General features: G+C 40.8%; 2 protein-coding genes across 2 annotated transcripts in view; both read left to right on the forward strand.

Moving 5' to 3' along the window:
- The first annotated feature begins 1 nt into the window (after nt 1).
- LOC109430275 (mitochondrial intermembrane space import and assembly protein 40-B-like) lies at nt 2-7,767 on the forward strand. Its single transcript, XM_029867026.2, has 2 exons — nt 2-219; nt 7,439-7,767. Exons 1-2 carry the CDS (start codon nt 2-4, stop codon nt 7,707-7,709), a joined length of 489 nt encoding a protein of 162 aa, XP_029722886.1. The 3' UTR covers nt 7,710-7,767.
- A 2,699-nt stretch (nt 7,768-10,466) lies between these two features.
- The window catches only part of LOC109430277 (uncharacterized), a 45,485-nt gene continuing 28,218 nt past the window's right edge, over nt 10,467-27,733 (forward strand). Inside the window, exons 1-2 of the mRNA XM_062846163.1 lie at nt 10,467-11,141; nt 12,040-12,413. Coding sequence (XP_062702147.1) covers nt 12,041-12,413 — 373 coding nt within the window. The 5' untranslated portion in view covers nt 10,467-11,141; nt 12,040. The remainder of the gene's footprint in view (nt 11,142-12,039; nt 12,414-27,733) is intronic.

Below are 27,733 nucleotides of genomic sequence, written 5' to 3' on the forward strand. Positions count from 1 at the left end.
AATGTCCCTGTGCAAGAGCTTCGGTAAGGACAAGGTGATATTTGCCACCGCCGAGGACCATGCGACACCGAGCACGGTGGAACTACCGGAACCGGAAGCCAGTCCCGGCCTGATACTGGAAAACGGGGACATCAACTGGAACTGTCCTTGCCTGGGTGGAATGGCAACTGGACCGTGCGGTGTGGAGTTTCGTGAGGCTTTCTCCTGCTTTCACTATAGGTAAGGATTGGGTAACATTTTCTAACTACATATTACAAACGACACTGGAACTGGAAAATTTTCAATTTTATAATTTGACGATCATCTGCCGCCTCGCACTTTGCAAAGACAATCTCTTTTTGTTAATTAACATGCCATAATGTTTTATCATTTTTAGTCATGTTAAGGAGAATAATTCTTAGTTTTCAAGGGGTTGCGGACGTAACACTGGATACCTGGCCAGTACTAATGGCACAGCTGGGCACCGTATTCGAATTTTACGTTTGAAAAAAAATGTACTTACCATTGTTGGCTTCTGTTGGGTTGCAAAAGTGTGTTCATATTAGCTGCCTGTATTTAAGTCGACTTTACTCACTTTCATTTTGAAGATTTATTCGAAAATTTAACTGATCTCACCATATATTTGATTTGAAGTTTAATTTCACGAACGCTCTCCATTTTCAATTTTGCTGCCTTCTTCAGAGATTTTTTTTCACTTCTGCCAGCTTTGAATTGCAATTTGCCATGCCTGCTGTGATAGAAATATTGATTTGCGGTTAGAACAAAACAAGACCTAGGATAGGATACGACAACTAGTCAGCCCAAAAGAGACCAATTTGGGGACCAATAATCTTAGCAACGCGGAAAAACAAGACAGCAAGCTGTGAAATTAGACAGAGAAGTTGCAGGTGTCACATCCAAAAAAAAAAGTTGGACTTGTAACATTAGACTGGCCCAAATTTTCAGCTCCATACTGGGGTCAAGAAAAAATGCATCGCTTGCTCATTTCTTGAGTGATTTCTTGCCTAAATTTTCCACGCAACGAGATATACTATCCTACTACTTAACCAATAAGCCCAGTTTTGTGTTTTAAAAGGAATCGTTCAAGAAACTTCTTGACTCAATCTTGACCGATTCCTGGCAGAAACATTCTACGCTACGGTGACTGCCATAGAGGTAATCACGTTCAAATGTATGCGTGCCTATTTTGTACAGGGGATGGCCAAAATGTTTGGGATAGGCAACTTTTTTTCTCCCACAAAAAAATTCAACATGCTGTAACTTTTCATAGAGTGCATCAAAAAATCTCAAATTTTGACTGTTTGTCAATCTGTTATGTGTGCATCATTGGTACAAATTTGGGCTCGATTGATTAATTTTTCGCGAAGTTAGAACCGTTCGCGTAAAACACTATTATTTAGACAACTCATTTTTGAGCTGTCATAACTCGGAAACCAGTGAACCAAATTGAATGAATTTTTTAACGTTTATCAACAATATATTGAAACTCAATACGACGTTATAAAATGTAATATTTTCTCACGGCGAATTAAGTTATATCGGGTTGAAATTTTTACCCATATAGAGGAAAATAAGTAAAATTAACAATACCACACAAAAATTATTAAATGTGTTTTTCCTTCAATCTAAATAGGCTCTAATATATCTGATTAGAGATAATTTGAGAACAGAAGTGGAAAATCTTTGAATATCAACGCTAAAATTTATTCACATTAATGTAAAAAAATTACATTTTTTCGAGAAAAGTCCAAAAAGTGTCAATCCATGATAACTTTTTTCAACGTTTAAAAAGTATCTATGTTTTAATAGTTTGTGAAGCATTTACATATTGTTAGTGTACGTTCAAAATTTCATTCAATTTGGTTTACTGGTTTCCGAGATATGACAGCTCAAAAATGCGTTGTCTAAAAAAAGGTGTTTTACCCGAACGGTTCTAACTTTGCGAAATATTAATCAATCAAGCCCAAATTTGTACCAATGATGCACATATAATAGGTTGACAAACAGTCAAAATTTGAGATTTTTTGATGCGCTCTATGAAAAGTTATAGCATGCTGAACTTTTTTGTGAGAGAAAAAAAAGTTGCCTATCCCAAACATTTTGGCCATCCCCTGTAGATGTAGTTGTGAAACTGCGAGGAAAATATTTGCACTCTTGCCCCGGACTTTAGTTTTATTATTATTTACCCGTTTTACCCAATTCGATTGGGTAATATTTGCATATGCAATCTGAATAGCCTTTCAATCGGCGTGCACTTTTGTGTGAGGAAAAATTTGCGCTAGTGTTCGTGTGTTGAAATGTCACTTATCTCTATAGTGGTAATCACGTTCAAATGTATGTGTTGCGAATAGTTCCTATAGAGATAAGTGACATTTCAACACACGAACACTAGCGCAAATTTTTCCTCACACAAAAGTGCACGCCGATTGAAAGGCTATTCAGATTGCATATGCAAATATTACCCAATCGAATTGGGTAAAACGGGTAAATAATGATAAAACTAACGTCCGGGGTAAGAGTGCAAATATTTTCCTCGCAGTTTCACAACTACATCTACAAAAAAGGCACGTATACATTTGAACGTGATTACCACTATACGTTAGGGACTTGTGGAACTGGCAACCCTGAAGAAAAAGCAACGTTCGATACAGTAACTGCCTGTTGGAGGTTGCGTAAAGAACAGTGCGTTTTAGTTCGTGAAAGGTAGAACAACGATGAAGTGTGCACTGTTGTTGGGAGATTAGTGCGTGAACTAATACTATAGCGTAATGTTAAATAATGTAATTACTTACTGGTAAATTAATAATCATTTAATAAATTGCAGTTTTAGAAGCTGCTTGACTTGAAATAGAAGCTGCTCTCAAAATGGTATTGTAGTTCCGAATGCATCACACGCCCCAACAGTATGCGCAGGGGCGTCTCGTGACCTGTAGAGCTGACTGTGCACTTGAAGTGTTTTCTCAATGGACTGTAGTGAGAAAATACCAGGAACCTGCACTCCGCTCGACGAGCGAATCTATCGACGATTTCGTCGATAAAACTGCTTTATTGCTTCAATTGCTGAAACAGGGGGTGTTCTACCGCCATCAGTATAAGCCTCTTCAGCCTTTTGTAACCGAAAATAGGTCCTTATTCTTCTAACCAAGATGGAAAAACCCCTTTTAACGACATTGGTTGTCGACGGAAGTCAAGTGTCATAATCAGATAAATAAACAGATACGTTTCTGAGAAGATATCTTCCAATTTATTCTCACGGTGCTAACTAAGAATCTCTGAAACTTAAAAAAAAATATCTGCTTTTCGATCAGCTGGGCATTATTTAATTGAGGAAGCGAGAGTAGACATTACCCACCAATTGTTTAGGGATTTTTTTTCGGAAAAGCTTTTGAACTTCGAAGAATAAACTCAGCAGTAAATAACTGACACTGAGGAAGAAGTGGAACAACTATTGCACAATTATGGATCACTCTTAACTATTATTAGTCAGTCAGTTCTCCATGCCATTCAAATGGAATTGATCCGTGTGATTGAGCTTTTACTGTATTCGGAGTACACGTGTCTGTCCAAGCATTAGAAAGCGGATTTAAAGGTAGAAATCTGAAGTAACTCAATCGCAGAGGTTATTCTGCTTAAAGTGTTCGAGAAGTCGGTATAAATTTTTCCTCAATTGATCGCCTGGCAAACAAACTGCTGGAATTATATTTTTCCTCGAATGTTGCAGGAAAATGAAACCGTACGCGACGCGCAACTAGTACAGAATGAAAATTTCACCCATTCATTTCCACGCAAAGGCATGCACGCATGCCGAAAAAGTGACTGGGCGGCTACCGCTTCGCTCTCTCTTTCTCTGTGTGGCTCTCTTGCTAAAGCACACCGTATAGCTCAGATGCGACGTTGCCAAACTTAGCAGCTGCCCCGCGAGCGCAAGCAAACAATCTTCCCTTTCCTCCATCACCGACGAGGCCCACGTCCATTGGAAGAAGTCTCGCGTTACATTTGAAAAGGGCCTATCCCCAGAACGTAAACATTGAGAAAAATCGATGCAAACAGTTTTCATCACATTTCCTATTCGTATTTCTCCGTTTCCGGATTTTCCAACATGCTTTTCATTTTAATGACACAAGAATAGATGTATCTATGCTTCAATAATCAAGTTTGCATTATAAATTATCAAAAAAGCATTAAAAATTCTAGATAAACATGTTAAGCTAATTTGAAATATTTCACCCGGTGTACGCCTTATTGTGAGTCTTTCTTAAATTTTCTTAGCGTGGGTTGGCCTCCCGGTTGAGTCTGTTGTTGACATCGTATCAAGGCTTGGCCCTTTTTGAGAGAGAGAATTCTCTCTCTCGGTGCTCGGGCCGAGCGCCGTTCGGAAAATTTTCGGTTGTCGGTCTTTTAAACGAGAAGACCAACAAATGAAAACAAAATTTTACCGTTATTGGCCCATTTGGAGCACGGACTTATGAATGATTGGGAAAAAAAAAGCAATGATCGGCCGTTTTGAAGGTGGGGTTTATTCTGATAAGATTAGCGATTATGCGGGTGGTGTTTGCACAGTATGTTACTGTTGGGGGATGCTATGGAAAGGTATCAAAATCGATTTGTTTACATTTTAGGGATAGGCCCTTTTCAAATGTAACGCGAGAAGTGAACAAAAATTTTACTAATACATTGCCAATGCAGCACAGAACAGTCCCACACAAGTAAACACAGTTCTTGTATGCATATACAGTGCTCCCGTGTACTATTGAAAGTGAACTGAGGCGAGGGATGTTTGGGCCTGTTTGGGCGATGCTTTCACATGTGCGTATCGCATGCTTCAGCGTCCTGCACTCGGGCAGCGGCTGGGTGGTGGCATAGAGAGATTAGGTTGGAAAATTGACTAGATTCCTATTCGATACGTACTGATATCTTACAGTGGTTTGTTCACTTGAAGTTGTGAACATAATAAAGGGTCGAATGGAGAGTTTATAAATTAGAATGATTTATTTTATTTTTTGTCAACTGTGTAGTGCACGCAGTGGACCTATGGACGAGACGCCACTGAGTATGCGTGTATCTTTTGTAGATGTAGTTGTGAAACTTGGGGGAAAATATGTGCACTTTTACCCCGGATGTTAGTTTTATCCCAGGTTTTATCATTATTTAGCCGTTTTACCCAATTCAATTTAATTTGGTAATATTTGCATATCCTAATAAAAAATATAGTGGAGCGGACCTGGTGTGATGGTTAAACACTTGACTATCACGCCGAGGACCTGGGATCGAATCCCACTACCGATAAACTCACAAAATGTGGGTTCTTCCTTCGAAAAGGAAGTAAAACGTGGGTCCCGAGATGAACTAGGCTAAGGGTAAAAATCTCGTTAATACAGATGAAAAAAAAATATTATAAAAATACGATACATTCTATTGTTACAACACCATTTTTTCGAAAACTATTCACCATTAAACGTATTGTAATTTGCACAGCACACTCACCATCATCCCTATCGTTTTATACACTTTTGCAATAATAAGTGGTGGCCGTTATGTATCCAGCAATTTACGAGCGGTAATGGCCACCATAATCATGCTCACTTTCTGGTAGGGATAGAACGATCTGACGTTTGGCTTGTGTCGTTTGGCAGCTGATCGATAAGTTTTATGATCGATCTTATCGATCAGCTGCCAAACGACACAAGCCAAACATCAGATCGGCTTATCCCTACCAGAAAGCGAGCATGCTTGTGGCGGCCATTAGCGCTCGTAAATTGCTGGATATAACAGATTTCGCCTTGAAACCCCATCAAGAACCCCATAGAATTCATATTTCTGCATTCGATAAATAAAGAAACGAACAAAAAACCCGCGGCAACTAGAAATTCTTGAAGGACAATGTTAACAAACTTCCAATAGAAATACAGCTTCAACTTCATTTTAGATTTTCAAAATTGATAGAGAGAAAACAAGAGCACGTCTTGACAACACTCTTATAGTAAACATATTTACAAATTAAAATAGAATATGCAACACAAATATGAAAGCTTGTAATAGGGTCCAGGCTTTGATATACTCTTCATACAAAATTTCAAAACTTTCTGGGTCTGAAAATTTCAAATTTTACGTAATATGTAAAATTTAGTTGATTACCATGGGCAAAGATTTTCATTCTAGTTGAAAATCGATAATAGGGGTAGGCGGGGCAATATGGACACCCTAAGGTTTTTGCCAACTTTACCTGGCAAGATGTCAAAAAAGTTTAGTTTTTTGATACATGTATCCTTTTAAAGTCTATTTAGCATCTATTGCATAAGAATGCTCACGAAGAAAAATGATTTATCCACTTCAAAAAATGTTATGAAAAATGTTAGTTTTTCATGACCGTCTTCAAGCATACGGGGCAGAATGGACACCCCCATGGGGCAATATGGACACCATGAGACTTTTACGAATTTCGTTCATTATTTACACCTACAAAGTCATTTCATTACAAAACAACTATTATGGATGAATAATACGCCGAAGTAGTTCATTTTTGTTCAGTTAATTTAAATTCAGGCTGTTTTGGATAAAGCTTCGTTTTTGTCGGCATGTACAGCTGTGCCTAGAACAACTATTTTCCACTGCTGTCGTTTTTTGACCATTTTGTTTCACCCTATATCTACTATAGTGAACCTTTAAACTAAAATATACTGAAATCGAAGAATTTGGTTGGTTTGTGATTTAGGTTATATTTTTCCCTTGCCGCTTCTTTCAAAAAGGTGAGTGTCCATTTTGCCCCGGCAGCAGAAGATATTTCCAAACTTGATTTATGATATAATAAAGAAGAAAATATAAACATGTTAAGCATGTAGATACAGCAAAACTACTTGCATGTGTTCTAGAAATATCAGGTTTTAATCGACCTGCACTAAATTAATCACTAAATCTTATTTTAGATGGTGTGAAAATTATAATTTCCATGCACAAAAAACGGATTACGTAACTTTTTCGTGTAAAATCAAGTATAATTTTAATTTCGAATGTTTCTTTCCTGAAACTACGTTTAAGACAAATGGACTATATTCTCCATTCATTAAAAGTTCAAAAAAGTTCGCATATTTCAAAATATTGAGGGTATCCATTCTGCCCCGGGTGTCCATAATGCCCCGCCTACCCCTACATTAATGAGCCGTCCGATTTGAATGCGGTCTTCAGCAAAGTTGTAGCTGATAGAGCAGCCGAGGAGTATCCGGGGTCCTCTAACCCTCTTGGATACTTGCGGAAAGGCTATGGTCGATTAAATGAAAAACATCGTTTTCCCATAGTAATTCCCATACAAACTTTGAAGGGCTTGAGCAGTCTCAATTTTCAACCAAATCAGTTCAAATTTTGAGAGAAGCCATAGAATTGAATAAGCGATGTGGAGCAAAAACGATTTTTTGAATGTATCTTTTCTTCAAACCCCCCACAGTGAAGCACAACCCAAAGGATCAGACTGTTACGATGCGTTCAAAACGATGCAGGACTGTATGGCGAACTACCCGGGGGTATACAAGCAGAACCTACAGGACGAAGAGGACGGCGGTATGGATTTAGGTGCCGTGCTAGATGAAGATGAGGAGGATCCGGATAAGCAAACGTTGAAACAGGATGATGAAGCGAGTGCTAACGTGAGCAGTACTGCAGGAGGGCATTCGAGTTCTGGCGCTGGATCGTCGACAGCGGTTGCACAAAAAAGTTAAATAGTTTTATTGATCCTATGAAGTAGAACGTTAATAAATGAAAAAAGGCGTGGTATAATTTGTGTAAAGATTGATTTTTTATCACATTGTTAATTTTGAATACTCAATTTCGATAGAATTGGATAGAGTTAGCGTAGTTACGGTATACTTCGTAGATTGGATACTAACCTACACTCATGCACCTTTTGATAATCTTGCTCGGATTGCTTTTCGGATCAAGGCCGGGGAGTTGTAAGATGATCTACCCACGTTACGGGGTACAATTTCGATAGAATTGGATCTCAACACAAAACTACTGAAAGGCGGCTTGTGGTAATGACAAGCATAAAAATGTTTTCAAATTTACCATTACGTGATTATCGACCAACAAAAGCTTCTTGTGTGCGTTTTGTTTCCTCCCATATCAATCGGTTCAATAGCCGAGTGGTAGCGTGCAAGCCTGGTAATCTCAAGTTTCTTGGTTCGAATCCGGATGCAAACATAAGCTTTTTTTTAATTGTAAATCGGGTCCATCGTAAAATTGAAAACATTAATCTGTTGAATTGACTTCTTTAGCGCTGTTGAGATATTCTGAATCTGTACGCCAAACTGGGCCCAAATCCATTTTGGTGTACGGGTACCTATTAAAAAAAATCAATTCGAAATTTGTATGGAAGGAATTTGATGAATCACCCCTCGTCATATTTTTGACAGCTCCAAACAGTTACCCAGCTGTCCAAAGGTGAAAAATCTCTTTGAAATTGATTAAGGTATTAACGGTTTCCCCCTTATCGAACGCGACGATTTGAATCCGTCGCGGATGAAACCGTCGCCAGAGTCGTCGCAGCCAATCAGCAAGCGGGAGTCTGACGTTTCTCCGATCTCACTAACACAAACAGCAGCAGAGGTGATGCTTGATTCATAGCGATGATTCAGAATTGTCAACTGAAAGTTGACAGCGCGTTTTGTTATGAAAGCAACATACAATATCAAAATTAAGTTCTAAAAATCTAAAAAAAATCATACTGGCTCAGAAAAACGCTCTCTTTTGCGCTCTTTCGAATAAAATCAAAAAATCAATTTATTTTTCAAAAAATTCAAAATCCAATTGAAAGGAAACTCAGTTTGCACAAATTTAGTGGCGTTGTGTATTTATTTAAATTGACCCTCAGAAAAGTAAGTAATAGAAGTTAGTCTATGATAGTAATTTCAACCGCAAGCCGTCTTTCAGTGTAATGTATTTTGGTCAATTCTGGAGCTCGATTTGAATAGGTCGTATGTGCTTTCTTCGATATAAAATTCGATCAGTTTATTTTGGCAATAGCAGAAATATGGATGATATTTCGGTGGCTTTTAATTATAAAACCCAAAGCCTATTTTGTAAGGAATCGTTTGTATGTATTAATTTTGTTAAATTTCAACAGTTTCCGCTATAACAAGCGAATCCAACTGATCGAATTTTATATCGACGAAAGCACATACGACCTATTCTAATCGAGCTCCAGAATTGTTGTCACTTCGTAAAATGGCTCATGGAAAGCAGCCCCCCCCCCCTCCTACACAGCATATGCTATATCCACAGAGAGACAGTCGTAACACTTAGAACAAAGTACGATTAAAATAATCGTCTCAAAAGTAAGCTCATGCAAGCGCCATGAGCGAGAGATTTACGAACTACAGAATATTGAAATAGTCCATTTAAATGGAACACGATGGGATGTGGGTAGAGTGAGGCGTCCGTTTGTCTATACTATATCAATGTATGTATTGGAATTGGCTTCTTTAGCGGTGTTGAGATAATTTCATATTCTAAATCTGCCTAAAGTTTGTATGGGAGCAATTTGTCGAATCACCCCTCGCCGCATTTTGTACTGGGTGGAGCTGTCAAACAGTTACCCAACTGTCAAAAGGTGATTTAAAAAAATCTCTTCGAAATTGATCTTAGGTACCAAAATAAAGTGCTAAAAATCTGAAAAAATCATAGTGGCTCAGAAAAAGGTGCTCTTTTGTATAAAATCAAAAACTCGATACATTTTTCTTAATTTAAAAACTCAATTGGCGATTAAAAGTAGAGGTAATGTCGTGAAAATTTGGAAGTTTGAAAGGAAAATACCAGTTCCCCATCAGTTTAATCATCATTTTTTTTTTGATAAATTTGTCGATAAAATGAATTTTTCTACCCCGATCCCACATTAAATTTTATCTGGAACGACTCAATCACTAAAATGCGGGGTTTCACAAAACTTTACCTCACTTTAGGAGGCCAATTATGGTAGACAGGATGTTCTGGGCGCTAGCACGCAGTAAAAATCGTGATCAGAAATCAACAAAATCGTTAATTTTATATACAAATGATGATGCGCTGTAGCAATAATCTTAGGATTCGGATTCAGCGGCACAAAAATGTAGCAGAGATGGTTTATTTATTTTCTTTTGCAACTTTTTTCGATTAGAAATCGGTACGTCTGGTCACCCTGCAGCAGCCCACTGTGATTAACGAGATGTGAACCGATAAAACTGTCAAATTAGTTTGAAAATGTTGACAAACATTTTTTGTTTATGCTCGTGACGAACATCAGCAAAACGTCAAACGTTAGGGTGCGTTCCGTGCTCTAGGCACGGTGTAAAATTCCGCTCAATCGAAAGTAGCTTAAATAATTTAACAATGACTGATAAATTTATTTGCTCAGCGCATCGTATCGTAGGTATATGCTCGGGTATATGAACGAATACCAAATATTGAATAATGCAGATTGAAATTAGAAGTATCCCGAAGTCCAGTCAGCCTCGCTGTCGAAAGCACATACCTTCACCCTACTTTCGACGCACTCCGTTTCGCGTTCCGTCGATCCGCAAGCAACCGCAAGATTCTTTCCTCGCGTTCGTTTTGACGTCGATTCTGCTAAGGGCTTTTGAAGTTTTCGACGATAGTGCGGTATGAGGCGAGAAAAAATGAAGTGGAGTGCAAAATTTAATTGCCAGTGGTCTTAGCCAGTCGTCAAGACAAGTTCAAAGAAAAAAAAAAAAAAAAAAAAAAATTTAATTGAAGTTCCAGCACGAAGTTGTGAAAAATCAATCGAATTTGTTTTGGCGGTGGTGTCATATTTCAAAGTGCTTGCATTCGTGTGTGCATATCGCGTGTGGGTGGGAAGCCGCGTCCCAAGTTCCCCAAGTTCCAAAGGGCAGCACAATCAATGATTGCCGGAGTGCCGTGGTCCACGCAGGAAATGTAAAATCCGGTTCACTGTGGTTTTGTATTCTAATCATTGTTATGGCTAGTCAGTGGACACCGGATTTAGTAATGCATCAGCTGAAAAATTGAGACACAATACACATTATTGTTCGAGCAAAGTCTTCCGTGAATTGTGACTAATCTAGAGTGGTAGCATAGCGAAGAGAATCTTCACGGCAAATTGACGACCAAAGCAGAGTGCTCGGTGTGAACGTGAAAACGTAAGTGCTAATTTCTTTGCCCTTTTCTGTGTTTTTCTGCTTCCTCGTCCTTGAGAAAGGCCCCCGATGTTCTATCGAAATGTATCGTTCAACTACTGTGCTGGAGCCTCCTCGTGTGGAGTGGCATGTGTGGGCGGTTCTTATATTGATAGGAAGGGATTTCTCACACCTCACGCGATATCATTAATGCAAATATTCCTGAGAATAGGGTTTTGTATTTCTAGAGGAAGGGCTATTTTTAGATCTAATGTCAGAAGCACACTTAGGGAAGTGGAACCATCTCGGCAGGGGTCCTATTTTGGGCACTTTTCTGCTATAACTCAGCCAATTCTGAACCAATTAACTAAATTTTTGGAACGCGATGAGATACGTATAGTATCTAGCTGTGTACAAAATTTCAAGTCAATTGGGTTGGAATCGACTGAGTTATAGCGAAGAGTGCCCAAAATACCGGCCGCTGCCCATGTGGTTCGCTACCCTATGAAAAGTTATGTTTTTTATGTTGCTGTAGCAAACATTTCTTTAACGCATAGGTAGGAATGATGTCCGGTAGTGTCTAGTACTCTATCAAATATCCGTAGAACTTTTTACTATTATAACATTTCCCGACAACCAAATCCCATAATTCTATTAAGGTACCTGCACCAATCATGGCAATATCTAAGGAAAACTTTTTCTACAAAAATAACAATAAGACCGGCGCATGTCTCCAATACCCATGTCAAATAATTTTATACTTAACAGGAAAAATAAAGAAACCAAGCCAAAATTTATTTTACTAGGTACTTATTTCTATGCTTGGAGGCTTCTGAAGTTTTACCATTATAGATCTGTCCACGTGCCACCTAGGTTTATGGAACACCGAACAATTAACTAATAAGCGAATCTCTTGTTTCAGAATGTACCCTGTAAATGACAACCAGCAAAGTGTACTCTTATCCCTGACTGGAACAATTGTGCCGAATGGAGGGGAAGGAAGTGGCGATGTCTATCGGCGGTTGCAGGACCCGGAAGCGGATGATCGCAGTGGTAGCCCAAATAGTAATGAAACCGATGCAGACGAGTACCATACGTTGATAGATGAAAGGTGCAAGCGAAGCTCCAAAAAATACGAAGATGGTCGTCACTCCGGTCGGGGAAATCGGTCGATTCCAATGACGGGAGGCAACAATTGCTCGAGAAATCGGGTGTTTCTAGTCATAATAGCAATGTTTTGCTTTATAACCCTGCTGCTGACTGCCGTGCCTCTGGGAACCGATAAGGGACGAGTTGGTGAGTAGACAATCTGTTATCATTTTTCAAAATACCTGCTTGAGTAGCCGTAATATTTTCCGTGATCAGAGATATGCATTGATTGATGAAATCAATGTTTGTGGACCCATTGTCCGTTTCTTATCTTTACGTACTGTAACACTGGTAATTATATGACGCAATTAAAATGACAATATTTCATTTATAGTTGAGTACTCAATACAAGTTTACCGCGTAGATAACACACAGAGATGTAGTACCTAACGCATTTTTAACAGCAGCAACCGCAAATGGCAAAAACTGTTGTATATGTTGAAGTCCGGCAAAAAATCGATATTTTTATTCGTTTATTTTAAAGTTCTGATAATTATATGACACATATGATTAATAGTTCTGTGTATGAATGCTTCAAATTTTTATCCAAGCTGTTAAAGTAGTAGAAATAAAGATAGGGTAACAACTTACGTATGCGCTAATATTCGTCTCCTCAGAAGAAACATATCTAATCATTACAGATATTCTTACTTACATTTGTCAATGCCTCATTAGATGGAGGCAAAAAAGGAGACTATATGCAATATATGTAATAAAATTTCTTGTATAATAATTGCACATACATAGTCAATATTTGATTTAATATGTGATAACATGTTTTATATGCGACGATTTGTAAATGAATAATGATTATTAATGATGTTTCTCATAATGTAATGTTTTCTTTCATTGACCAGCAATTTAACATAATGAATATAACTACTTGACAGAGCACTTCAAGAGCAAGAGACTACTTACATACTTGATATTACATGACACAGGGCAAAAGAGTTACATTACATAATACTGTAAATCTAAGGCAAATAACTGACAAATTGACAATGAACAAACGACATGTACCTTACTACGAAAACCTATTTTCACACTTACTACCGTAACTTTCCGGGTCAGTTTGCAACAGTGTCTTCTTGGATGCTACGTCATCCGTGTACGTCTGGTATACTGCTTCAAGGATTATGTCCTGTCCTATCCAAGTCCTAGTTTAGAGGTTTTAGCGCTATTCAGCGGCCGGCTAGTAACCTTCCAAAAAGAAAAAAAAAAGAAATAAAAAGTGGGTGATCGTCTTTATTCTAGCATATCTTGTTTGGATACTTATTTATTTTGCATTTTGGACATTCATAATGATATATACACACTTAGAAACATTAAAGCAGTGGTGCTCATCCTGCGGCCAGCAGGTCGCATGCGGCCCTGCAAGCCTTAAGCGGCCCGCGGAGTACTTTAAGACGAATCGAAGTTTTTGAACGATTATTTGAAATAACTCGTTCATTAAGAAATCAAACAAAAAAAAATGCTGATCAATTTCACAGTTTTGAACACAAAAAGTACAATCCGTTCTGGTAAGATTCGAAATCGCAAATCCGAAATATTTCGGTATTTCAGTTAAGTCACGAAGCCAGCTTACAGTTATTTATAAGTGGTACGAATCAAATGAAAGTTTGTTAAAAATGTAATCTTGAATCATTTAAAAATTAGTTGCAGTTTTTAAGCGCAGTCAATGCAACGCTGAGCAAATATTTCACATTTCGCCTTTCCGAAGAACATACATACACAAAGCCCGAAGTTTTTGACAAAATTCTCAACAAATCTCAACTTAGTTGCCAATATTGTTTCATTTTCACTGTTTGTTTAAATTTCTATTCTTACGAATCCAATTTGAATTGTCCAAGCGAAACTCCTGAACGAACTTAAAGAAAAAAATCTCAGGCGAGATTCATAAAGCGTCTCCTGTGCCCTTTTGGAGAAACTTTTGGATGCATTTTTGGAGAAACTCCAGGAAACATTATTGAAGAAAAATTTTAAGCAACTCTAAGCGAAATATATGGAGAAACTCAATAAGAAAGTTGTGGCGATACTGCATGGAAATTATAGGAGCATCTCTTAGAAAAATGTTTTGGTGCCACTCTAACAGAAATTTCTTTAACAACTTTAGAATAAATTCCTCGAGCAACAAAAAGAGAATTTTCAGGAGTAACTACAAACAAGATTCCAGAACCAACTGCATCAAGACACAAAAGATGCTTAGAACGCCTGAGGAATATTTGAACAATAAATTCGAAGCAACTTATGCAGCAACTTTAGAAGATAATGTCGAAGAAACTTCCGGAAACAATTGTTAAAAATCTAAATTTTGAAGAAATTTAATGGTGAAGTATTGCATCAACTTTAGAAGAGCCTTATGGGAAGAATTTACTAAAATATTCAAGAAACTCCTGGAAAATTTTCGAGAAAATCCGGAAGCTATTCTAGGAGAAATTCTTGGAAACGATTAATGAGGAATTTCTGAAGTAACTTCCGGGCAGTTCCAAAGGCAAATCTAAGGGAGTTCTTGGAGATGTTTCTAGAGAATTCTAGAAAAACTAAAAGAAACTTCAAGAAATTTCTCGAAAACCTTCTGAAACAACTCCACAAGAAATTTTAGGAGAAAATCCAGCAAACCTTTTTGGAGCGATTCAAAGGAAATTCTTGTAAAAGCTTCTTGAAGAGCTCTTGATGTGGCTTCAATCAAGGTAATTCTAGGGGCAACTTCTAAATTGTTTGTTTAAATTTCAATTTGAAGCCAAACGTTTTTCTCAACCAAACTTATTAATCTAAATTGAACAGTTCAGATTTTTAATAAATATGCTTTAGAATTGTTCTTTTTGTTGTTTTTGTGCATCGCTGTTTTATGCGGCCCGCAGGTCGATCCCAAATTGCAAATTTGGCCCGCGGTATCCTCCAGCCTGAGCACCACTGATCTAGAGAACGTGAGTTCAGAGCAGTGAATTCCATTGTCTACACTTTCTTCAAGTTCATAGTGGCGGGAATACGGCAAAATTTGAATGGAGTCGGTTTTATAGTGATCGGGGAGAAGCATAAAGCCTGTACAGTATGCGGCAGGAAAAAATGCGAAATTGTTTTTCAACTTCAAACCTCATTTTCGTCCATTTGACATTAACCAATCTATGTTTCAACGTTCCATGGTCTATAATAGGCTAGTTTTCTGAAAAGTTAATTAAAAAAAATCTTATTTTGGTCACTAACCTTTACAGGGCGGCGCCTGAAGATGAAGACAACCAGAATTTTCAAACCGCAGAAAATCGCACAGGTCGCTAAATTTCGCATCTGATAAAACAAAAATTTTGATTTTCTCTACAATATCATCAAATATATGTACTTATTTCATCTGGTATGTGAATCTACATGGCTCTGGATCAGTGTGGTCTGGTTGTTCATCGAATTTGAGCTAATTTTGTTACTGTTATAGTCATTTTGTTTAATGACCATTGGGCGCGCAGTTTATTGATATCCGTTTATTAGGCCTACATTATCACATATTAAACATCAAATGTGTTAATTTTTATTTTTCAGTGCTAGAATATAGACATTGACTGATACACTGTCATGAAAAAATAGTCATATATATCCCACATTTAGCGTGTAATAGTGCCTTGAACTTTTCGCATTTTTTCCTGCCGCACCCTGTACAGGGTGCGTGCGACTTCTTCTTTTGTTTCTTCTTGGCGTAACGTCCCAACTGGGACAAAGTCTACCACTAAGATTCGTTTTCTATGATCATTTTGCATATGTATCTACAGTATGCGGCAGGAAAAAATGCGAAAGTGTTTTTCAACTTCAAACCTCATTTTCGTCCATTTCACATTAACCAATCTATGTTTCAACGTTCCATGATCTCTAATAGGCTAGTTTTCTGAAAAGGTAAATAAAAAATTTCCCATTTTGGTCACTAACCTTTACAGGGCGGCGCCTGAAGATGAAGACAACCAGAATTTTCAAACCGCAGAAAATCGCACAGGTCGCTAAATTTCGCATCTGATAAAACAAAATTTTTGATTTTCTCTACAATATCATCAAATATATGTACTTATTTCATCTGGTATGTGAAACTACATGGCTCTGGATCAGTGTGGTCTGGTTGTTCATCGAATTTGAGCTAATTTTGATACTGTTATAGTCATTTTGTTTAATGACCATTGGGCGCGCAGTTTATTGATATCCGCTTATTAGGCCTACATTATCACATGTTAAACACCAAATATGTTCATTTTTATTTTTCAGTGCTAGAATATAGACATTGACTGATACACTGTCAAGAAAAAATAGTCATATATATCCCATATTTAGCGTGTACTAGTGCCTTGAACTTTTCGCACTTTTTCCTGCCGCACCCTGTAGTGTGGCAGGCTGCAGACACAATTAATAACTATGAAAGTACCTGAAGAACACTAAGTTGAAGTGAAGCTTGCCATGTTGCAGTGGGAACGTAGAGCTACAAAGAAGAAGAATTTGTGAAACTTTTATAACGTGCGATAATGATGTTACCCGTGAAGTGAAAAGGTGTCATCCAGCTGCGAATAGGACTTTCTACAGACTCCATAACCAGGTTAAGGTACACCGGAGCAAGTTGAAACGCGAAGTTTTGAAATAGATGTCTATACAATTTGGAAATTTATCCTTTAGTAAAAGATTGTTTGAATCAAAAACGCTATGTTTTGGCAATCAAATTGTTTATCATCATTAGAAAACATCATGTTAGTCCGCTGTTTCATCTTGCCCCACCCGTTTTTTTTTTCCTTCTAAACCATAGGAGGATAATCTGCAAACAGACACCCTAACAGGAAGATTAGGATAGTGTGGGGCTGAGGCCGTCTTCTACTACAATAGTAGAAGCCAGGACTACTCTCTCCTCGACCCACTAAACACATTCCTATGGTCGCCAAACCCTACGTCTCTCCGGAACCACCAAGAAGGTATTGCTTCAGAGAGGGGCTAGTGCATATTGCACCCTCAAGGTTAGCTGCGTAGCCTGCAGCAACGAACATCGATGACTCGCTTTGGAGAGTCCATCACGGTAACATGCTGGCGCTTAGCCAGTTTCCCGAGTGGTCCTCACCACTCCCTTTGTCCTCGGAAGGCGGGCAGGGTCAACCCCGCCCGCGCCCTACTGCTGAGCGGACATCAAGAACTGATGATCACATGCAACCCGATCTGACCTGCCCGTAAGGAAGGGTATCACTACCCTTCAGGCCCTATCAGATGCATCCGTAGGTTGCAGACAGCAGGGTCTCACCTACCCCGACCCTCGCCGGGGACCCCTTTCCAACCACGGGTTCGGATCCAACCCAGTAGACCGACGCCACGACAGCACCGCTACCGGGACTTCCTCTCCGCGGCCACTTAATCGCTGTAAGGGACGATCTCGACCGCAGTGACCCGGTATGACCTACGAAGCCGACTTCGAACCCCTGGGCCACCTCTTGCACTACATCGGGACTAGCCATTCTCCGAGTCCACGCGCCACGTCCTCTGTAGCTCCCAGACGATATGGGTAATAGCCGTTGAAACGGCGTTCCAGCCAAACTCATCCCTACACATTCTCTGGACCAAGTTGTCCGGAGTTGTGTCCTCCCCGCATGTGGCAAGCATGCGGTCACGCATTGTGCGAAAACGCGGGCACACGAACAAAACGTGTTCCGCCGTTTCCTCTAAACCATTGCACACTGGGCATTCGGAAGAATCCGAATGCCCGAAACGGTGTAGATACTGTCAGAAGCAACCATGACCTGTAAGGACCTGTGTCAGGTGGAATGTAACTTCCCCATTGCGCCTATTAATCCAACTATCTACCCTAGGTATTAACCTATGAGTCCACCTTCCTTTGGTGGAACTGTCCCCCGCGCGCTGCCATTTGACCATAGAGGCCATCCTGACAGTCCTGCGCATGCCTCTTGTGCCGCGCATTTCGAAGCACTCCATGTCCTCACTGATAAGAATGCTGATAGGCACCATACCAGTAATGACGCAGAGAGCGTCGTGTGACACGGTACAGTACGCGCTCGCAACCCTCAGACACATAAGCCTGTAAGTACTTTCCAGCTTCCGTCGGTAGCATTCAGTGCTCAGCGCGGTACCCCACGCCGCAAGCTTCTTCAATAGCAACTTTTAAGGCCAGGTTCGGAACTCCGTCCGGACCTGGGGCCTTACCTACGCTAAGGGACTTAGCTATCCCCGCAAGTTCCACATCGGTGACCCTTTCCTCATCGCCAGCCCCAGTCCCCGGCTGTCCTACGAAAGGAGGCCAAGGACTAGGATCATGACGCGGAAAAAGTCCTCCAATGATTCCCTCCAACATCTCTGCAGATTGCTCTGTAGGAGCCATCACACCTCTCGTCTTGGCCATAACGATCCTGTAGGCGTCACCCCACGGGTTCGTATTGGCACTCTGACAGAGACCCTCAAAGCAGGCCTTTTTGCTTGCTCTTATCTCGGTCTTGAGCGCGGCTTTTGCAGCGCCGAACACCACCCGCCGTTCGTTTCGCTCTTCCTCTGATCGTGCTCGCTGCATCCGCCGCCTAGCCCGTAGGCAGGCGCGGCGCAGGTCCGCAATCGCGTCGGTCCACCAGTAAGCCGGTGGCCTCCCATTTCTAGGGTGGACTCGCCTAGGCATGGTCGCATCACACGCACGTGAGAGCACCGCTAACAGCTCGTCGCCGTCTAAACCGATTAAGTTTCGCTCACGGCGGAGCGCTTCCCTAAATACCTTTTCGTCGAAGTATGATGTCTTTCACCTATGAGGGCTTGGCCTTGGCCTAGCCGCCTCTTCTTCTATCCGATGTCTGCTGTTGTTGTAGTCGATACTGTAGCGGACCGCCAGGTGGTCGTTGTGAGTGTAGCCATCATCTACTCTCCAGTTCGGACCAGGGATGAGAAATGTACTGGAAAAAACAGTTACCGGCTGTACATTTGACATTTTTCCACACGAACATCACAGGCCCAGCCAAATTCAAACTGTTCGAAAAATTAATGTCATAACATTTTTTTTCCTGCAGCCTTCTTCCTCGAAACGGTTTCCAAGTGCGAGAGCGCCAGTACTCGAGCACAACGACGACAGAAATTTCTGTCTCTCCCATTTTCGCATTTTTCTGCGTTTCAAACCGCTTCTAGACAAACTTCTTTACATGCATCACAAAGCTAGGAGTGTGCTCTAGCTATTTGTGCAAATCGAATTAAGTTATTTATTAAAACAAGTGAGTTATTGGCAGTTGAAAATATTTGACATTTTTCGCAATCACCCGCCGTCGGCGCGGCGTCTGATGGTATTGGTGCTGCCGTTGTTTTGTGTTTATTTTACCGCCAGTATCGATGTACGGTAAACAGAAAAAAATCTCATTCCCATGCCTGGTTCGGACTACTTGTTAGGCCAGAACTACAAAAGGTCACGTCAATAATTGACTCTGCTCCGTTTCGACTATAGGTACTCTTGGTACCGACGTTAGCCAAGTCGACATCTACGATGGCCAGTGTTTCTAGCAGGATCTGACCCCGCTGGTTCGTGAAACGGCTTCCCCATTCCGTAGCCCAGGCATTAAAGTCACCCGCTATTACCACCGGCCTTCGCCCTGTTAGCGCGGTCGTTAAGCGGTCCAGCATTTGCGTGAACCGCTCGATCGGCCACCGCGGAGGCGCATAACAGCTACAGAAGAAGACCCCGTTTACTTTGGCGACCACGAAGCCCTCATAGGTAGTAGACACCAACTCCTGCACGGGGTATTTACCCGTCGTCCATATCGCCGCCATTTTCCTGGTCCCATCCGAGGCCCAGTTGCCGTTGCCGGCGGGTACTCGGTATGGGTCCGAAATGATGGCGATATCCGTCTCCCACTCAGAAACCGCCTGACAAAGCAGTTGCTGAGCCGCATCACAGTGGTTCAGGTTCAGCTGCGTTACCTGCACTGTGATTTGTTGTTCACTGCGGCTTTCTTAAAGGCCGGGCACCCTGGACCACCCATCGGATGTCTGTTTTTCGAGGTTTTCCCGGTACAGATCATGCAGATGGGCGGACTCGTGCAGCTTTGGGCCTTATGACCTTCAGCGCCGCATCGCCTACACAGTTTGCGCCTGTCGGGGCCTTTGCAGTCACCTCTGGTGGCTCGTGGAATGTCAGGTGACATACACACCAGCCCACCTTTATACTTCCTACTTTAACGGACTTTTTAACATCCGCCACAGGTACACAGAAAACAATTTCTTGTGATATCACATCATTTTCGCTGCACATCAGTCGCGTCGTAAAAGTAATGTACAAATTACATCCTTTCCACGCAGCAAATTAGCCGCCGCAGCCAGAGATGGAAACACTCTCATCGTGAATCAACTCGCGAATGTAAAATCAACAAGCGGTTTACTCACGGTGCCGAGAGTAAGCCGTGTGTGAGTTTATTCGCACCCGCTTGCTTCACGAGTATGAAGCAAAACAAAAACAAAAACACTCATGAATTTTTATTCGCGAAGAACAAGTGGAGATGCGGGAATTGCATTTTAGTGCGATTTTAATGGCAAAACAAGTAATTATTCATCAGATAGTAGTGTTTTGTGCTTTATTGTTCCTGAAAAGCAAATCTGTCGGCCGTGTAAATTCGTTTTTTCGCAAAATTGAAAAATGTTCAGAGCTGCTTCGCGAATCAATCACGAGTGCGACCAGCTTCGTTAGCTCGCGAGTGAAGGAAGTGCGAATATATTCTGGCTTCCGTTGTTCACGAGTAGGATAGCTTTGCGTTTGTGTCTGCTCAGCTGCATTCCTCACTGTTTTCCATCACTGGCCGCAGCTTAACAGAGGGTCTAGCAATCGCTAGAACCGGAACGATAGATGATTCATATATAAGTAAAATATTGGCATGGATTCGTACACGGATCCGTTGATTGTGAGTCATCTCCCTTGCCTCTCGGCTATTCCACCGAGTTAGAGGGTAGATGATAAATATGATACTGCTTCTAGGTATTTGCTGGAATGGGTTTGTTGACACTTTCCGGTGCTAACTAGGGTGTACATGGTTAGTGTGATAATTGTTGGAAAACGATGCAACAGAGTGAAATTACGTTCAAAATTGGATACGTCGCCAGAAATTACGCGCCTGGATATTACAAAATTATTTGCTGTGTAGCTGAACCAAAGCTATCTGTGTCCCTGCTGGCCCTCTCCGTAGCTTAACGGCTGCGGCGGCCACCTGCACATCGCACTGTTGCCGCAGTGCCGTGACGAGCTCTTCCACTTCGGTGATCTCGTCAATGTCTTTGACCTTCAGAGTCGCCTCATGTGTCAGAGTCCTCACCTGCACTCCCTCACCAAGGACCTCTTCTGCCAGCCTCTTGTAGGCGGCGCCCTTGTGTTCCTTCTGGCGCTTCAGCTCCAGGATCATCTCACCCGTACGAGTACGTCTAATACTGCGTACGTCGGCTCCAAGACCCTCAAGCTTGGCGTCGCTTCGCATCGTCTTCAAGACATCCGAGTACTTAAACTGTTCCGTCTTGATGACGATAGCGTCGCCTTTCTCGCGCCTGGCACCTACCCTCCTACGCCTTGGCTTGGCGTCCTGCACTTCTGCCTGCGGATTCACCTTCTTCTTCCTCTTCCGCTCTACCTTGGTCCAAGGAGGGTCCTCTCCTTGGATCGCCCTGCTCTGTGGCTGCTGAGGGCCCACCATTGGTCGCAACCCCTTGTTCCCATCTTTCCGGGACGGGCCAGCCTTTTCAGGCCCACCCTTCCCAGCTTTCCGGGAACCCTGGCTGGGGTCCGACTTTCCGGCATTACCACCGGCTTTCGGGGTTATTATACGCCTGGCCTTGCGGGCACCGCCAGACAGCTCCTCATCTGACGGCTGCCTCGCCCGCTTCTGCAAATGCTTGTCACGTTTGTCACGAGCATTCGCTTCCACACTCTTCGGACTACCTGCAAAGGAGAAGGCCTCCGTTTGTGTAAACTTCGACGCCTTCTCTTTTGCGGGTTCCGCCGCTGCAGCAGCCAGCAACGCGACCGCGTGCTCCTACTCGGCCTCATCGACAGACACTCTAAGTCTAAGCAAGGCCGTTTTCAGGTGCTCAGCAACCTCTAATGCGGGCCGTCCTTTTCCTACTTCTTGGCTGATGGCCCTCAGCAACCACGCTCCGTCCATGACCTCCACCGGCTGGCTTGCCGTGGAGTGGACAGGAGCTCCCACGCTTGAGCTACGTAAGCAGCTTCCAGCACCTGACTCCTCACTTCTCCTTGTCGGAGACCACATCAGCCCCACCCGTTTCAACTTTCCCCGGTGTACCTTACTGTAGTTAGTCTGACTTAATAAAATTACTTCAGCATGTGCGGTAGGTTTAATTATTAAAACCATGCATAATTCATCCAGGAACCAATCATTGCAATGAACGGCAGTCATGTTGTTACCTCATTAATGGAACTTAACGCCTAATTTATCTTAATTATCAATGAAGATTGCCAATAAAACATAGACATAAGATAAACTAATTACCAACGTCGTCATTCATTATCTGCATGTCTTACTGCAGCAAGACATATCTGCCTTCCGTGATCAATTGTCCCCAATAATATTCAAATTTTGAAATGGTGCAGTTGTCCGCACCGAGAGCAACGACCTCACGAATTAAAACAGTCGTTCAGCGTGGAATCGCAAGCCAAGGTTTTTTTTGGTGTCATTCTCAAACGATATCGACGTCGTCTCCTGAATGTGCGCCAGCGCGGCATCGAATTGTGTTTTGTCTAGACGTTTAGTTTTCCAAATTTATTTCAATTTTGTCGTGGGATTCGAGGCCCACCATCACGGTCAAACATCATGTCAGAAATTTTTCCACCGTTCCTGATATATGTGATATAACGACTGATTGCGGTAACTTGTCCAGCTTAACCGATTCAATTCCAATATTTATGATTATTCTTATCAGCAAAGTATGACGAACTATACATACAAGAATTTCAGTGGTCTCATACAAAAAGTGTGACATAGGGGGAGGGGAGTTTAAAATGGATAATTTTTGCGTGACGTAATTTATGGACGCTTCCCAAGGAACAACACAATACTCAGTAATATGGAAAATGAAACTCTGGAAAAAGTGATGTCATCGCAGAGCAGAATACGCTATATTTAAAATATTAAAAACTCTGCAAATTAATTAAACATTTTCTGGCAAGAGCCGATCTTCACACACTCAATAGGTTAGATTTTTACTCTAAAGGGTGTCCCGCTTCAAATTGCACCACGGAAAATAGTGTATAACCACAGACAAACAGACGTAACACTCTAATAATTCCCATCGTACACCGATTTAACGGTCTTCTTCAAAATTTGATAGTTGGCCAACTGCCCAACCGTGGCGCTCGCATAGTTTTTGTTCGAGTTTGACGTTTGCTCACTACCGCCACCTAGTTGGTGGTCGGCCAAACATAGTCCTTTTAGCATTGGGCGAATATGTTTCCGTAACTATGATTTGAATTGAAAAACATTCGAAGTGTTACGTCTGTTTGTCTGTGGTATAACTTTTGATTCCTTGATGCATACTTTTTTAACCAGCAAAAGTTTATTATGTGTAGATGATACCATCGAAATTTCATCAGAATCGGTTTGGCATTGATGGAGATATCTCTGACGCGAGAAATTTAGATTATGGGAATCTTGTACAATTAGAGAAAAAAAAATATATTTTACATACGCTTGAGTCAGAAATAGTGAACCGATTACAATGATTTTTTAGATGGCGTATGTATATAGAAGTATTGTATTAGAATGTCATTTGATTTACTTACCTTACCGGTCAGGCTAAGGCCGGGGTGGCCTCTGCTGTACATAGTAGCCGCCTCCATTCCACTCGGTCCATGGCTGTTTGTCTCCAGTTCCGCACTCTGCGTAGGGTCCGCAGATCGTCCTCTACTTGGTCGACCCACCTAGCTCGCTGCGCTCCACGTCTTCTTGTACCGGTCGGATGACTCTCGAGAACCATTTTAGTCGGGTTGCTATCCGACATCCTGATGACGTGACCCGCCCACCGTAACCTCCCGATTTTCGTGGTGTGAACGATGGTTGGTTCTCTCAGCAGCTGATGCAGCTTGTGGTTCATTCGCCTTCTCCAAGTCCCGTCCTGCACTCCACCGTAGATGGTACGCAACACCTTCCGTTCGAAAACTCCAAGGGCGCGTTGGTTCTCTGCACGTAGGGTCCATGTTTCGTGCCCATAGAGGACGACCGGTCTATTTTTCATTTCATTTGATTTGGTCATACGGATGAAAAGTTGTGGTCGTTATGTAGCCAAAAGTCGCAATATGCAAACAAATATTTAATTGTATTTTCACAGTTTTCTAACGTTGAAAGCCAAAATGACTCATTTGATTGAAAACATGTTATTATATTAGATCAACACTGTCCAATTTTATCGAGAATCGCATCAGTATTGACAGTTTTATTGTCGAAATAGTGCAATCGGGCCTTAAAATTGTAAAGAAATGCCTAAAACTCACTCTGAGGCGGTTCAAGTTTTGAATTATATAAAAACTAGCTTTCCCGGCAAACGTCGTTCTGCCTGCCCACTGTGTTTTTTGACATGCAGCTCCAAAGAAAAATGCACCCAAAATGGAATTTCAAACTTTGCCGTTTTAGGTGCGTTCCCGGTTGATTTTCTCAATTATTTTTTCGTACGAACACGTCGGAGCCCTGCACGAATCAAACACTGAAAGAATGGTGTAGATCCGTTGGCCCGTTCCCGAGCCTATTCGTGACATACAAACACCATTCCATTTTTATTTATATAGATTTAGAGACGAATGCCCCTTCAGGGTAAAGTCTCTCTAAACAACAAAAAATATTAAAAAAAATGAGTACTCATCCGATTTCGATGAAAATTTTACCATTTATTATGTTGAATTTGCAGACGTTTTGACACACTAACAGTAATTTTCAGAATGAGTGTACAAGATTCCAAAAATCAAATATTCTCGCGTCGAAGATATCTCCGCCAATACTTAACCAATTCCGATAAAATGTATATGGTATATTCTACACATAATATACTGTTGCTGGTTAAAAATTCAGCTATATTTTGATGCATCCAATTTATTTATTTATTTATTTATTTAAAAGTTGTGCACTGTTTTCCGTGGTGCAATTTGAAGCGGAACACCTTTTACCGAATTGTTTTCATAAGATTTTATGTCGTATATTGTTACTAAATTGGAGCGGAGCATTATTTTAAGCATAATTGCTAAAAAAATTATAAAATTAATCTTCAACTGTGATTTTCTTGATTTTAGGCAGGGGTCAGATATGGTACCGTTGGATGAAAACGGTAAACAAAAAAAGAAAGAATCAGAATATAGCATCAGATTCAATTATTGTCAATTGATTTAATTGATTCCTTCCAGCACGACGCGGCAACTTCAGAAATTAGTGTAGACTTGGATACCAGCCTAAAATATTCCGATTTCTCGGTACTTTTGCCAGTATTAAACAATGCTGTTCATTTTTATTATTATAAAATCAAGTACTGAAAAAGTTCAGTACTGATTCATCTGGGCGCCATCCACAAATTACGTAACGCTCTAGGGGGAGGGGGGTATCGTCGAGCGTTACGGTCCATACAAAAAAATTCGGGGTTTCATACAAAAAAAGCGTTACGGAGGGGGGGGGTCGAAAAATGCCCATTTTAGCGTTACGTAATAAATGGATGCTGCCCTATCATCCATTATGCGTAGTATTCATAAAATAGTTTTGATACAAAATACATATTTCATTCCACGAAATTCACTTTTATCGTTGTAAAGGAGTCGGGAATGAGACGAGGTTGTTTTCACGTGACGGTATTTATTCATTTCCTTATGCCTATTTTAGCAATTGAACTATGTGCACATTTTTATTGTTTTAGGGTTTTATCTAATTCCCGTTTAAGCACCGACCTATAATGATCGAGTTTATTCTAGACGAATGGATCATTGAAGCCAACTTTTCCGCTACTCACCGCATCAAAACAAAAGAGCCACCGTATATGTGCTGTAACACAGTGACAGCAGTTGAGTTACGTCAAACACACAAGGCTACGGTGGTGCTATCTGTTCATTTCATAGCGGCGGTTTTAGTTATTTTAGTGATCCATTCGAATGTCTCCTAATTGTAGAGGCGCTAGGAGAGATAAGGTGATAATCGTTTTTTTACATAAAAAAAACATTTTTTCATTTTCAAAATTAACTCATATTTTGCCTCGGTAGTTGCTATTTTCTATTAGTAATGGCTTCTATTTCATCACTCTTGATGTCCACGCCGACAGACGCTGGATTGGTCAGCTAACAAAAAAAACCGAAAGATTAAATAAAAATAAAAAGAAAATCGCGTTAAGTACTGTTCCTTTGAATTCCACTAAGAATTTGCATCCTTTGACAGATACGTATTTCGACCTCAACTGGAAGGTCGTCTTCAGTGTCTTGTACTTGACTCGACTCAAGTACAAGACACTGAAGACGACCTTACAGTTGAGGTCGAAATACGTATCTGTCAAAGGATGCAAATTCTTAGTGGAATTCAAAGGAACAGTACTTAACGCGATTTTCTTTTTATTTACAGATATTCCCCTAACAAGCCCAGGTTAATCATCATAACCGAAAGATTGTCCACCGGGGGCATAGGAAGAGCTCCTCAATATAATCACATAAGTTGTTCGAAAGTACCTACCGGATTTAGGCGCATCTGAAAGAGAATTAAATTTTCTTGAGCTTAAGCTTGAGCTTGAGCTTGAGCTTGATTGACCGCCCGCAGTTGCACCTCCAGTATCGCCAGATCAGCTACACTCCCCAACTAACATTTTCAGCGCTATAAGCTTCAGTCATTTGCTTTCTGTTGTGTAACCATCGCATTAAAGCAGTCAACACTGAATAAAAGAGAAGCTAATCAAATATAAACCATAAGCTTATACACGGCTGCAAAACAAGTACCATTCAGCTACAAAACTCGGATTTCAGAAATCAATCACTTGTCACTGGGGCTGCCCTTACTGCACTCTATTCCAACTCCGGAAGATTTTCCGGAAGATGTGAAAACTTGAACAAATCGAATAGGAGTCCCCACTAACAAAACAGCTGCTACTATACAAAACAATTCTTAATACTGACAAATCCACAAACCAGCAGCGCTTTGTAGGCCGTTATGCGATATAATTACAGCTAGAAGCTCAAATGAAGAAACTGTTGGTATACCAACACGGCTTGTGGGATGTAAACATTATTGTCAAAACAAACTTTAAGCGGGATATATAGCTACAGTACTTTTTCGATTATATCACGAATGAAAAAAATAATCGCGTGATATACTGGAGCGTGATAAAATGGAAATATATTTTTTGCGAGTGTTTTTATTGCTCAAAATACACCTAAATACAAAAAAAAAAAACAAATATAAAACGAACGGAACATCAAACCACCCAATGGAAATTGAATACTTTATGCAGCATTTTGACAAATAAATTTA

This window comes from Aedes albopictus, chromosome 1, assembly GCF_035046485.1.
Source record: "Aedes albopictus strain Foshan chromosome 1, AalbF5, whole genome shotgun sequence".
NCBI lineage: Eukaryota > Metazoa > Arthropoda > Insecta > Diptera > Culicidae > Aedes > Aedes albopictus.